Consider the following 14294-nt stretch of genomic DNA (forward strand, 5'->3'; position numbering starts at 1 on the left):
ATCCATACCTAAATGCATGAAATGTGTTGTTTGGACTTTTACTCTTTGGGAGGTGTGTTTTAATAAAATTGTCTTTTTAAAAAAAACTTAAATGCATGAAATTGTTCTAAAATAACAATAGGAGTATAAATAGGGGAGATCAAATCGAGAGGTTATGGGTGGGTTACAAATAAATTCTCGTGTAAATATATTAGTTGGACGGAATGGTGTAAATATCCGTTGTATACGTTGTAATTTTGTTGCCCTTTGCCCGTTTAGGTCGGGGGTGTTTGTGGTGTTTGGCCTTTTACCCAATTGGGTAAGAGGTGTGTTTTTAATGAAGTTTTGTTTAAAAAAAATAAATAGGTAGAATTATCATTTTCTTATCTAAAAATCACATTCAGTCTCATAACTGTACTCTGTGTATAAAAGTTTGCAATCACAGCTAGCATTATTTCTACACTAAAATAGAAACTTCATTCAAACTAGCATAATGCTTCCACCTACCATCAAATGGTGTCTTGTGTAGTAAATCTTTTTACTGCAATGCTTCATTAACTTGCACCTATGCAGCTATGCTTTAAAAACTTGTACCAAAGACCATAACACAAAGAACCATAAGGGTGTAAGGGGCACTCCCCTAAGAGGGGAGTCCCCTCTCTTACGCTTAACCAATCCTCGTGTGGCACGTCAACTCCCCTCTTAAACTCCCCTAACACCCTAAATTGATGGCGGCACTCCCCTCTTAGGTGACTTGGTTTTTTATTAAAAAAAAAAAAAGAAAGAAAATTTTTGATTGGTCCATCTCCTCCCTCTCTCCTCCCTCTCTTCGGTGACTTCCCACCGATTTTGGTCCCCCAAATACCTCACCCCTTGATGGCGGCACCCCTCTAATCGGTAAGCATGTTCCCGCACGGGGTCACCGAAGGTGCCCCGATCCCCCTAAGACAAAGGGAAGAGATTAAAGAATATAAAAATTAACTTCACAAGTTCACATTGATGCTTAACTGTTCCCACACTCACTTTGTCTTGTGGTTTACAGATTGAGTCAAGAACAAGCTTAATCAAAGCATCATATTAAACCATTAAACTAACTAACTTCACAAATTACAGAAGGGGTGGGGGTGGGGTGGGGGGGGGGTAGGGGTAGGAGGTGGTGGTGCCTGCTAATTTTGCAAATCTCTAGGTATTTTTTTAACATTTCTTTAATCTTCTTACAAGTTTTTTATAACAATATTCGCCATGAAACCTGTGCTATTTCTTGATCACCACACCAGTGTTTAAACCAACCCACAAAAATGGAGAGAAGGTTTTAGAGAGAGAAACAAGAGAGAGATAGAGAGAGGAACACAAAGATTAAGAAAACAAACACCAAACCCAAAACCTCAAACTACACAAACCCAAGAAAAGTTTGCAATTTGAGGCAACAAATGTCTATCCTGTCTTGCTCTAAACCCCATAACCAGTCCCATAATATTAATCTTCATTGGTTCTTCAACTTCTTTTTCACTTCTCTTTCAACCCTTTTCTTCATTTCGTCTTCCGCCGCCGTCACCGACCATGAAGCCACCGTGCTTTCCACCTGGGCTCATAGCTCCGGCGCCGGCGGAGGTGGTTCTTTTCTACAAAGCTGGAAACTTTCCGGTGAAACAACCACTCCATGCAAATGGGATTACATAAAATGTGACACACAAGGTTTTGTTACAGAAATAAACATTCAATCAATCCCATTACAACTACCATTACCCACTAATCTTTCATCCTTAACCCATCTCACAACACTCACAATCTCCGGTGCTAACCTCACCGGAACTCTCTCCGACGACCTTTCCACCTGCCGGAATCTTGTCACCATAGATTTAAGCTCAAACAGTCTCGTGGGTCCCATCCCATCTTCCATTTTCAACCTTCAAAACCTCCAAGACTTGATACTAAACTCCAACAAACTCACCGGAAAAATCCCATATCAGATAGGTAACTGTAAGAACCTCAAGAATCTTTTTTTATTCGACAACAGAATCTCCGGCAGCATCCCACCGGACATCGGCCGGTTAGGGAAGCTTGAAGTTATTCGCGCCGGCGGTAACAATGACCTCACCGGAAAAATCCCAGATGAGATCGGAAACTGTGTTAACCTCACAGTTCTCGGTTTAGCTGACACAAGAATATCAGGCTCTTTACCTAACACAATAGGTAAACTCACAAAACTCAAAACATTATCCATATACACTGCTATGATCTCCGGTGAGTTACCACCGGAGATTGGCAACTGTAGTGAGCTTGTAGAGTTGTTTCTATACGAAAACAGTCTTTCTGGCCCCATAGTTCCAGAGATTGGAAACCTTAAAAAGCTTGAAAAGTTGTTGTTATGGCAGAACAGTTTTGTGGGGTCAATACCTGAAGAGTTAGGAAACTGTAGTAGTTTAAAGATGTTTGATGTTTCTTTAAACTCTTTATCTGGGATTATTCCAGTTTCTGTTGGGAATCTTGTTGGGTTGGTAGAGTTTATGATTAGTAATAATAATGTTTCTGGTTCTATACCATCTGGTATTGCAAATGCTGTTAATTTGGAACAGTTGCAGCTTGATACTAATCAGATTTCAGGGTTGATTCCTGTTGAGATTGGGAGGTTGACGAATCTCGAAGTGTTTTTCGCTTGGGATAATAATCTTGAAGGAAGTATTCCCACAAGTTTAGGTGGTTGTAGTAATCTACAAGCATTAGATTTGTCACATAATTCACTTACTGGTACTATTCCTCCAGGGTTGTTTCAGTTACAAAATCTTACTAAATTGCTTTTGATTTCCAATGATATCTCGGGGTCTATACCGCGAGAGATTGGGAATTCGACGTCTTTGGTGAGGTTAAGGTTGGGGAATAACCGAATCACGGGTGAAATCCCTAAGGAGATTTCGGGTTTGAAAAGCATTAATTTTCTTGATTTGTCGGGGAATCGTATTTCTGGGGCGGTTCCTAATGAGATTGCTAGTTGTACCGAGTTAGAAATGATAGACCTTAGCAATAACATGTTAGAAGGGCCGTTGCCCGATTCGTTATCGTCGTTATCGGGTTTACAAGTTTTGGATGTTTCGAGAAATCACCTTGATGGTCCTATTCCGGCTAGTTTAGGGCGGTTGGTTTCGTTAAACAAACTCGTTATGAGCCAGAATGAGTTTTCTGGAGCGATCCCCAAATCGCTCCAGCTCTGCTTAGGTCTACAGTTTCTAGACCTAAGCAGTAATAAATTATCAGGCGAAATCCCGCCTGAGTTGGGGAATATCCAAGCGCTCGAGATTGCGCTAAACTTGAGCTGCAATGGGCTAACCGGGCCTATCCCGGTTCAAATTGGCGCGCTTAGCAAGCTTTCGACTCTTGACATGTCGTACAACAAGCTAGAGGGAAACTTGAGCCCGCTTTCGCACCTTGACAACCTTGTATCGTTAAATATCTCGTATAACAACTTTACGGGTTATTTACCGGACAACAAGCTTTTTAGGCAGTTATCCGAAGCGGATTTAGCCGGTAACCAAGGGTTGTGTTCGTTCGGTAAAGATTCTTGTTTCCTAAGCAATGTGGCGGAATCTGGTAACGGGAAAGACGAGTATAGGTCTAGGAATGCGAAAAGGTTACGACTCGCGCTTGCATTGCTCATTACCTTGACAATAGCGATGATGATCATGGGTGTGGCTGCGGTTCTACGTGCAAGAAGAGGGATTAGAGGGGATGACGAATCGGAGTTAGGCGAGTCGTGGCCGTGGCAGTTTACTCCGTTTCAGAAGCTTAATATTTCGGTTGATCGAATCTTGAAATGTTTAGTGGACACGAATGTGATTGGAAAAGGGTGTTCAGGGGTGGTGTATCGGGCCGATATGGAGAATGGTGAAACCATAGCGGTGAAGAAACTGTGGCCATCGATGGCGGTTGATGGTGCTTATGACGACGAGAAGAGTGCAGTGCGTGATTCTTTTTCAGCAGAAGTGAAAACTTTGGGCTCAGTTCGACACAAGAACATTGTTCGGTTTCTAGGTTGTTGTTGGAACAAGAAAACGAGGTTGCTCATGTACGATTATATGCCAAACGGGAGTCTCGGTAGCCTGCTTCATGAACGAATGGGGAGCTCGTTGGAATGGGAATTACGGTATCAAATCTTGTTAGGGGCCGCTGAAGGACTCGCGTATTTGCACCACGATTGTGTTCCTCCAATAGTTCATAGAGATATCAAGGCTAATAACATCCTCATTGGTCTGGACTTCGAGCCTTACATAGCAGATTTCGGGCTTGCAAAGCTCGTCAACGATGGTGATTTTGCCCGATCGTCAAACACAATCGCGGGTTCCTACGGATACATCGCTCCAGGTACGCATTTCTTACCCACATTTCATACTTTTAACTATTTTCTTCTGTGAGACATTTTCACAAACAGTTGGTGTGCACTAAATATTACTTTTGTCATCACCTCAGAATACGGGTACTCGATGAAAATCACCGAAAAGAGCGACGTTTACAGCTACGGAGTAGTCATGCTAGAAGTCCTAACCGGAAAACAACCAATCGATCCAACGATTCCAGACGGATCACACGTCGTCGACTGGGTAAAACAACGAAAAGAATGGACCGAAGTACTCGACCCAAGCTTACTCTCCAGACCCGCATCCGACATCGAAGAAATGATGCAAACATTAGGCATTGCATTACTATGCGTCTACTCGCTGCCCGAAGAACGACCAACAATGAAAGATGTTGCAGCAATGTTAAAAGAAATCAAACACGAAAGAGAAGAGTATGCAAAAGTGGATGCTCTTTTGAAAGGTTCACCCGAAAAACCGGGCTCCGGTAGCAGGCCTGGTGGCGGTGGAGACCCTCCGGCAGCAGCGTCGTCGTCGGCCGCTGCTTGCAACTCGAATAGCTTCTCTGGTTCTTCGTTGATTCACTCTTCTTCTTCTAGAGTTGCTTACAAGTGAATATGGTTACAAGTTTCGCGGGCTTTTTTTTTTTTTTTTTTAAAAAGTGTGGTTTTTTATTTATTTATTTTGGTGTGGAGTTTAGTTAAGATTTTTAATGGGTTTAGTTGTATTTAAGTGAAGAAAACTTAAGGCCAATTTTGGCTTTTTTAATTACTAGTATAATAATTGATAGTTATTTGGTAGCATTTTGTGTAATGCCCGTGGAATGTATGTATAATAAATAATATTTAGTTCAAAATAGTTTGTTTATTCTTTTTCTAATTTTACACACAAGCATACATGCATTCAAACATAGGCTAATCAACTCATGCCTGTAATATTTAACATATCTTTAATAACCATTGCTTTCAAAATCTTTAGCCCAAAGATTTTTAAAAAGAGCCATAGCGATAGAACTCACCTTAAGACGCTCGAACAGTTGAGAATGATCAAGCTTTCTTTAACCTTGATCTTTAGCTCATCAAATCACATCCTTCATATGAAACATAACGCCAGATAACGTTGTCGCATCTCACTAACACTCGATCATAAGATACACTCTCTTAAACCATTTGTGGTATTGTAACTTGACATGCGCCTCATCTTTCTAACTCACTTTTCAAATAATACTTCACGATTAAATTTATAATAATATATAACATTATTAAAATATATAAACTTCGGTTTTCACATTAGACCACTAACATCACCGTTGAATCTATCGTTGCTATTACAGATATGTTGGCGCTGCTAATCTGCCAACGCCGCTTTCACAACAAATGAATTGGTTGGCTTTAGAGAATTAGACAAAATTGATAAAAGACAATAGGAAAAGATATGAAAAACCAGTTAATTGGATGTTGAGTCCTCCCTTAGTCCTTTTGTTATTCGAAATTCTTGTGAGACCAAACCAAACAATTAAACCGATTAACCTTCAAATTCACATTTTTAAATAATATATTTTTTAACAAAGTACAATCCATTATTACGCCTTTGATATAAAAGATCTACTTTCTATGGATAAGCTTTCGAGTGGGACGAAAAATGGTAAAATGGCGTTAAATACGGTAATACTTACTGCATTCTAGAGTATATGGAGATCAAGAAACATGGCTATGTTCGAGTCTAAAGCCCTTCAGTAGCAACTACAGTTGAAGAAACTAAAACTCTCAGTTTTCTGTGGGTGAAAAACATGTCTAAAGCCATCAAGTTGACTTGAGAAAACCGAAAAGCGTTCAACATTGGTAACATAGGATAGTCGGGTGGTTTGATTTTCAGATTCCTGTTTTATCTTTTGTTCTCTTGTTGTAATACTGCCCGATGTAATCTGCCAGCTCCTTGTTGGTTTTCGGTTGAATAAAGTTGGTTTTGTTGGTCTTGACTAGTAACAGAGAAAAGAAAAAGAGGATTGATTGTATTGGCTGTATTTGATTGTGTTTTCATTAGAATAAAGTACATGAATTTATAAGATGATACAAGACCGTAAAGAAGGAAATAACTAAAGTCTTGGCTGGACACTAGGCTGTCAATGAGCTGGACAGATCTTCTAATTTTTGGGACATGATGTTGCTATCTTGACTGATCCCACAAAATCGTTCCTTTTTTCTAACACTCCCCCTCAAGTTGAGTAGTGGGATCTCCAATACTTAACTTGTTTAGGCATTTGCTGAATATCCTCTCATTAACCGCCTTTGTTAGGATATCTGCTAATTGATCTTCAGACCGCACAAAAGGTAGTTCAAGTATCCCTGATTCTAGCTTTTCTTTAATGAAGTGTCTATCTACTTCTACATGCGTTGTACGATCATGCTGAACCGGATTTTCTGATATTTGAATAGCTGCTTTGTTGTCACACATGATTCTAGTTGGTTATGTCGGAGGAAAACCGACTTCAGTCAGAAGCTTACGTATCCATAGTATTTCTGTCAAGCCTCGTGCTATTCCTCGAAATTCAGCTTCTGCACTGGATAGAGCAACCACCTTTTGCTTCTTGCTTCTCCAGGTAACTAGATTTCCTCCGACTAGGGTGAAGTACCCTGATGTTGATCTTCGATCCCCTTTATCTCCAGCCCAGTCTGCATCAGTGTACCCTTGAATTTTCAGATGTCCGTTTGATTTAAAGAGGACTCCATGGCCAATTGTACCTTTGAGATATCTCATGATTCTACATACTGCTTCCATGTGTGCTATTTGAGGCTGGTGCATAAACTGGCTAACAACACCTACTGCATAAGCTATGTCAGGTCGTGTGTGTGACAGGTATATCAACTTTCCTACTAGTCGTTGATACCTCTCTTTTTCGACTAGTTTTGCTCCTTCCTCCATTTGAAGTTTATGATTCACCATCATTGGTGTATCTGCTGGTTTGCAATCGATCATTCCCGTTTCGGCTAACATATCTAGGATGTATTTTTTCTGGCAAATAAAGATTCCTTGTTTGGACCTTAGTACTTCAATTCCAAGAAAATACTTAAGTCTTCCCAAATCTTTCATTTCGAATTCTCGGAACAGGTTCTCTTTTAATTTTGTCATCTCTTCCTTGTCATTCCCCGTAATGATCATATCATCAACATATACAATTAGACATGTCACAAGTCTTCCTCTTTGTTTGATGAACAAAGTGTGGTCCGAGTTGCTTTGTTTGAATCCATATCCTTTCATTGCGAGTGTAAATCTACCAAACCACGCTCGAGGAGATTGCTTTAGACCATAAAGGGATTTTTTTAATCGACATACTTCACCTGTCTTGAAATCTGTTGCAAAACCAGGAGGAGCTTCCATGTAAACTTCTTCTGTTAATTCTCCATGTAGAAAAGCGTTCTTTACGTCAAACTGATGAAGTGGCCAATTTTCGTTTGCAGCTATTGAGAAGAGGACTCTGATAGTGTTAATTTTGGCCACTGGTGAGAAGGTTTCCAAGTAGTCGATCCCGTATGTTTGAGTATATCCTTTAGCTACCAGTCGGGCTTTGTACCTCTCAATGGTTCCATCTGACTTGTACTTCACTGTAAAAACCCAGCGACATCCCACGGGTTTCTTTCCTGGAGGAAGAGTACACTTTTCCCATGTATCATTTTTCATCAGGGCCTCCATTTCTGTTCTCATTGCTTTTTTCCAGTTCTCAGATTCTAAGGCTTGTTTTACATTGGTTGGAGTATGTTCAGAATATAATGAGGAAACAAACGCTTTAGCTTCCTGAGACAGGCTCCCCCTGGCTATGTTGGCTACTGGATAATTTGAGTTTCGAGATTCCTTCTCTGGGGAATATCGCTTGGGAGGAACTCCCCTATTTGCCCTTGGTGGCAACACATACCGTTCTGGTGCTTCCCTTGGTTCAATGTGCTCTGCTGTTGTCACCGGTTCTACGTGTTCACCATCACTATGATTAGGGAAAGTAGGAGAACTTTGCTCAGCTTGCTCCTGTTATGTGTGCTCACATTCATAATGATTAGGGGAAACATCAGAATTTTCAGGAATCTCATTATTACTTACCTCGGGTATCAGGTTGGAGGGATTTTCTTCAGTGACACTGTGCTCAGTTGGTTGTGTGTTTGTGTCAGGCGGTGATTCTCCTTTGGTACTGTGATCTCCTCTGGTTATGACTTCCTCAGACGATGGGAATCGAGTCAGCCAACCCAGTGTGTCTATGTGTTCGTTCTCCCCCTGACCATTGGGTTGGGTATTATAGAAGTATTCTGTTTCAAGAAAGTCAAGGTTCATAGTAGTATGTGTGTGACGTGTTTTTGGGTTATAACAACGATAACCTTTTTGATTAACTCCATAGCCCACAAACACACATTTCTCGGCACACGGGTCAAGTTTTGTTCGATTGGTTTTGGGTATGTGAACAAAGGCTGAGCAGCCAAAAATTCGTGGTTCAAGAGTAAGAGGAGGAGGGATCTTGGCAAATTTTTCTAGGGCTTGTATGGGGGTTTTTAGTTCAAGAATTTTTGTAGGAAGTTGATTTATGAGGTATACAGAAGAAGCGACTGCTTCGGGCCAAAAAAATTTAGGGACTTTGGATTCGATTAGGAAGGCCCGAGTCATCTCAAGAATTATACGGTTTTTGCGTTCGGCGACTCCATTTTGTTCAGGAGTATGTGGACAGGTGGTTTGGTGAATTATCCCTTTGGTTTGGCAAAACTGTTTTATGGATGCGTTAACGAATTCTCCCCATTGTCGGATCGAAGAATTTGAATTTCTTTTTGAAATTGAGTGTGAATCATATTATGGAATATAGTAAATTTTTCAAAAACTTCAGACTTGTGTTTCAAGAAATAAACCCACGTCATACGGGTACAATCATCTATGAATAGCAAGAAATAACGAAAGCCTTGCCCCCCCCCATAATAGGGGACGGACCCCATACATCAGAATGAATTAATGAGAAAGGCACATTAACTCTTGTATTATTTGGCTTGAAAGGTTGTCGATGGCTTTTAGCAAGAAAACAAGTTTCACAATTTATTTTATCACGAGGAGAAAAGAGTTTAGGGAATAAAAGATGTAGATACCCAGAAGATGGATGTCCGAGACGCCTATGCCATAACCATGCTTCCCGGTTTGTAGTTCCATGAGCCAGCATCACAGTACCTTGTTGAGCCACCTCATCCACATAGTACAACCCCTAACGCTCAGTGCCACGTCCAATAATCGTCCCCGTCCTGGTATCCTGTAAGATACAAAAGGTGGGATGCATTAGCACTATACAATTTAGTTCTTTTGTCACATGACTGATTGATAGTAATTTGTGTGACAATGATGGAACATAAAGGCAATTTGAGAGTTTTAATGTTGGGGAGATCTCAATTGTTCCCCCTCCTTCTGCACGCATAACCTCTCCGTTCGCAGTTTGAATATGAGTTTTTCCCGGTTTGGATGTTGACACCAAATCGGAAATTTCATATGTCATGGTGTCGGTTGCCCCACAATCGAAAATCCAAGATTTATTTTTTTTGTAACAGTTCTGTACTGAATTTGCCTTTCCCATTTCCCTTTTTCTTTTCTCTGTTTCTACCCGTGCTCCCCACCTTTTCATTTCTCTATTTTCACTTTTTCCAAGACAACAAGTTATCTCTCTCACTTGAACTTCAATGCAAACCCTAAACAAAAAATTAAACAGCCGCCACTCACACCTGTTTCCCCCTTATTTTCACAACCAACAATTGCAACAAAAGTTATTCTTCTACACCACTATCTCTCTATTCTACAGCCACACCTGTTTGTTTCTTTCTTCTCCAAGGTTTCTCCTTTAATTCCAGGGAATCAAGCGAATCGCTCCGATTGATGTTCGCGGTGATGTTGCGGTGGAGGTGTAGTCTCGACAGAGGAAGCTGATGGTTGGTGTACGGTGATGTTGATAGTGTCGGTGAGGGTTGTATGAACGGTGTCAACGTCGGGTTACGGGCTTCATCAACGTAACCGGTTGTTTCAGAGACGGTAACCGGCGAATAACCTCTTGTTTTGGTAAATTCAACGAATCTTTTTTCTGTTCGTCGATTATCGGAGCTTGACACAGCGGATTCAGGTCTTGATTTTGATTTTGGTTTTGATGGTTTGAGTTGCGGTTTCGTCGGAATTGTTGGCGGTTTTGTCGGTGGCGGCGCCGTTAACGTCGGAGAGCAAATTGTTGTTTTCGGTTGAAGGGTGTGAAGTCACCCGTTGTTTTCGGTTCAGATGACGATGTTGGTTGCAGCGTGTAACACCTCGAAAAATTTCGTCCAATAATGTCTTGACACGTGTCATAAGGTTCCGTTATGTGAAAACATACTTTAGAGGGACTAAAAGTGACAAACAGTGAAAACTATGGAACGTAAGGGTCCAAAGTGTCAACAATGGATAAATAGGCTCTATGATAACCCCACATAATGTTTATAACCTTTAACGGATGGTTCATGGATCATACGACGCGGAAATTGCCCAAAAGTGAAGTATTGTAAACTATAGGGGCCAAAAGTGTCAACATGTTTAAATTATACCTCTGAGTGAACTTTTGGCAGACCCGAAGCTTTGTATAGCTAAAATATACTCACTAGAATATGTGGTAAAAATTTCATGAAGTTTCGTCAACGTATGAGAAAGTTATGGCCAAAACCGTACTTAAGGGACTAAAAGCGTCAACGTCGAATTCAGGGCTTTTCGGTTGAGCGCAAAGTTATCCGAGGGCATTACCATGTTGGTAAATGTCCTAAGGTTCTTAAAAACCAAGTTTGGGGGTTTACGGGTCGAGAAGAGTAGCCGAAACATCGCGTGCAAGTCCAGGGGTCAAATCTGCCAAACATTGAAAGTTGCTGGTTGCAGACCAGGCCCTTACGGACCGTATGGGGAGGGGCTTGCGGTCCGTAAAGGTTGCCCAGAACCTCAGTTTCGCGAATTCAGCTGATTTGGGTCCGAATTTAAATTGTTTACAGCTCATTCCACCTCCCATTTGCTCCAATACGTGCCCTTGCATGCCTAGTTCAACAGGAGCCTACTACAAACATCTAATTCACTCTTTAAATCAGATTATCACTTCATTCTTGGACATTTCCCATAGTAAACAAGGAGCACTCTTTCAAGAACTCTCAAGAAAAGCTCTCTGGAGGAAATCTGATCAACAAGGCCGACTTCTAGTGTCCACTAAACATCTTTAGGACCATTGTAAGCCTTCAATTCGTTCTATAATCCGTTTTTGCTTTGATTATTAGTAAAAGTCAAACTGGGTGTTCATAACCTTTGACTTTCTGATTAAACGGATTTCTTTCAGTAATTTCTCGAATTGAAACTTGTTATAGATTGGTATTTATGTGGGAAACAAACCCTCTAAAGGTTACTAACTGATTCCCACTACATGCATGCTAAATGTCGAGTCAAACCTATTTCTAAAAAGTCAACAGAAACGATTTTGGTGAAAAATGACATGATTAATGATATAGATGACATGCAACCTGATTGATCATTAAAAATGACTTGTAATCTTTATAAGAATGTGTTTTAATCATCATCCACTCGACAATCTATAGTATAGCCACGAATCGGAACCGAAAGTCTTGTAGAACGATTATTTCGTAGACTATCGATTCGGATTCGTACATGCATGTTAGAGATCTGTATTGGATAGCCTTTTTGACTATTTTTATTTTAGTTAAACTTTCTGGAATTTTCTTTGATTGAGTCTATACTTAGCCTATTCGAATGCTTGTTTCCGGTTTATGCATAAAGTTGACTATTTTGCCCTTTTTGATTTAAAACGGGATTTCTGGAAAAGTGAAAGGATAGAAATCTTTATTTTTATTATATAAACTTGCACCGAAAGTTTCAGATCAGTTGGTGGTCCAGATTGTGAGTTATGGCCATTAGCGTAAACTATGTTATAAATTTGCATAAACGGTCCTTTTTGCGTAGAACCCGTTTCTGGCCACATTTTGGTACGAAACTTTTTACCAACTGATTATATATAATATTCTGGGAATTTTGATGATTTTTAAGAAATTTTTGGCTGAACGGATCCTAGATCACCTAGTCATTTCGGCTTATGACGGTTTTGACCGTTTTAGCCATAAAATGAGTTTTACACATCCTTTTGACCCGAAACCTTTTTCTACTGATTTTATATGATGAATAAATTATTTTAAGTATTCTGGAAATATAAAAATCTCAGATTTACTGTGAAAACCCGAAAACGCCCTTAAATCGTATTTTTAGCGTTTTAAGCGCATAGTAGGCGTTGTACTTGTTTTATACCTACAAGACTTATACCTACTGATGTAAATTACATATTTTCATATAATAACAGTAAGTATAATATTTTGAACTCAGGTTTCCAGTTTTGGCATTTTTAGCCCTTGTGAAATTACTAAAATACCCCTACGGTGCATAGTTTGACTTTAAATGATAAATTTGATATATGGCTCATACCCTACTGATATAATATGTTATATTAAGTATATTTACTGTATGAACCAGACCCGAAACTCAGATTTCTAATTTTATCCTTTTATTATCTTTTAAATGACCAAAATGCCCTTCTAAGGCATAAGTTGAGTTTAAAATTATCCCGGGCAATATAAGACATAACTTACTGATATAATATCATATTCTAAGCATATTAATTCAGGGAACTTGCATTTGAATCTTTTGGCTACCCGTATCGCCCTTATCGCGTTCGGTTCGGTTTACGTAACTAGTTTGCGTAAATTGACCGAAACGGGTCAAACGATATCGTTTTTACTTCAAAATCCAGAATGTATTTAGTATACCCATATTATACAAGTATTCAAACTTGTCGGGTCTAAATCACATTCTATCCGGTCTTTCGCTTAATCGTGCGTAAACCGTATCATTCCTAAAACTAACCGGTCAAAGCTTAAGCTTAAATAAAAGGCCGTTAGGAATCTAATAGGTTAATTATAAACCTTTGTTCCAGATTAGGAAGCCCGGTAAAAGCTATCAACACTTATCGTTTGTGAATTATACTTGCTCAGGTAAATACATTTTGACTTATTTTCCCTATACGGGCTTGGGGTACGGTATTTAAAATACCGCTTGATCGGGCGCACAAGTCCTGCTCCTTATAGGTGTTCAGTCTTGAATAGCTTGTGCGACTTCGTTTAAACAGTTTTGTCTTACTTAAAAGGCTTTGGGGGGTTATTGACCATGTCCCGGATATCCTTGGCATTATCTTATGAGATGGCCACGACCAGAGCACGGGGTGTAGGCGTACACTCGTCGTGTATAACTCTTTAATGTGGTGTGTCAATTAAATCTCTAGCCCGGACAGTAGATCCCGGGCCACCAGAGATATAAGTGCATGTAATTCGTTCACAAGTTTATATTTTATAATTATCCCAAGTTAATAAAAATATTTATGCCTTGTGCATTTAAATAAATTTTCAATCATTTTCAAAATGAGTCAGTCGATTTGTATTTACCAGTGTAAACTGACGTATTTTTCCCAAAAGATTAAGTGCAGGTACTATACGGAAATAGGCTGGCTGTTTCCTAGAGAGCGTCCACAATAGTCTCGCAAACTCGGACGACATTTATCTGTTGAACTATTTATTTCTATTTTATTTGATCCGCCTGTGGATCCATTTCAACTACTGTGATATTATTATTGCAATTTATTTAAAAGTTGAAATGTTTCTATTCTGCTTCCGCTGTGCATTATTATATTGTGTTGATTGTCTATGACGATACCAACTACGTCACTGTACCCCACACCGGGCCCACCGGTGACACGTGGAAATTGGGGGTGTGACAGGTTGGTATCAGAGCCAACGCTGAGTGAATTAAACACTAGTCTTTTGTGTTTAATCTCAGTTACACAATTGCACATTCTCGATTTTCGAGTCTAGACAAAGAACTTAGGAAATGTTCGACATTTCGTTTAAT

The 14294-nt window shown here is 39.8% G+C and overlaps 1 protein-coding gene across 1 annotated transcript; it reads left to right on the plus strand.

Moving 5' to 3' along the window:
• The first annotated feature begins 1168 nt into the window (after positions 1-1168).
• Positions 1169-5125, plus strand: LOC110877793 (receptor-like protein kinase 2). Its single transcript, XM_022126000.2, has 2 exons — positions 1169-4335; positions 4441-5125. Exons 1-2 carry the CDS (start codon positions 1410-1412, stop codon positions 4938-4940), a joined length of 3426 nt encoding a protein of 1141 aa, XP_021981692.1. The 5' UTR covers positions 1169-1409; the 3' UTR covers positions 4941-5125.
• Positions 5126-14294: the final 9169 nt, after the last annotated feature.

Source organism: Helianthus annuus, chromosome 1 (assembly GCF_002127325.2).
Source record: "Helianthus annuus cultivar XRQ/B chromosome 1, HanXRQr2.0-SUNRISE, whole genome shotgun sequence".
Classification (NCBI taxonomy): domain Eukaryota; kingdom Viridiplantae; phylum Streptophyta; class Magnoliopsida; order Asterales; family Asteraceae; genus Helianthus; species Helianthus annuus.

What these genes read in the sequence shown, in the direction of transcription:
- LOC110877793 (XM_022126000.2), top strand. Translation starts at nt 1,410, where the DNA reads ATGTCTATCCTGTCTTGCTCTAAACCCCATAACCAGTCCCATAATATT. An exon ending in CTACGGATACATCGCTCCAG is followed by an intron (nt 4,336 to 4,440) that starts GTACGCATTTCT and finishes TCATCACCTCAG; the next exon opens with AATACGGGTACTCGATGAAA.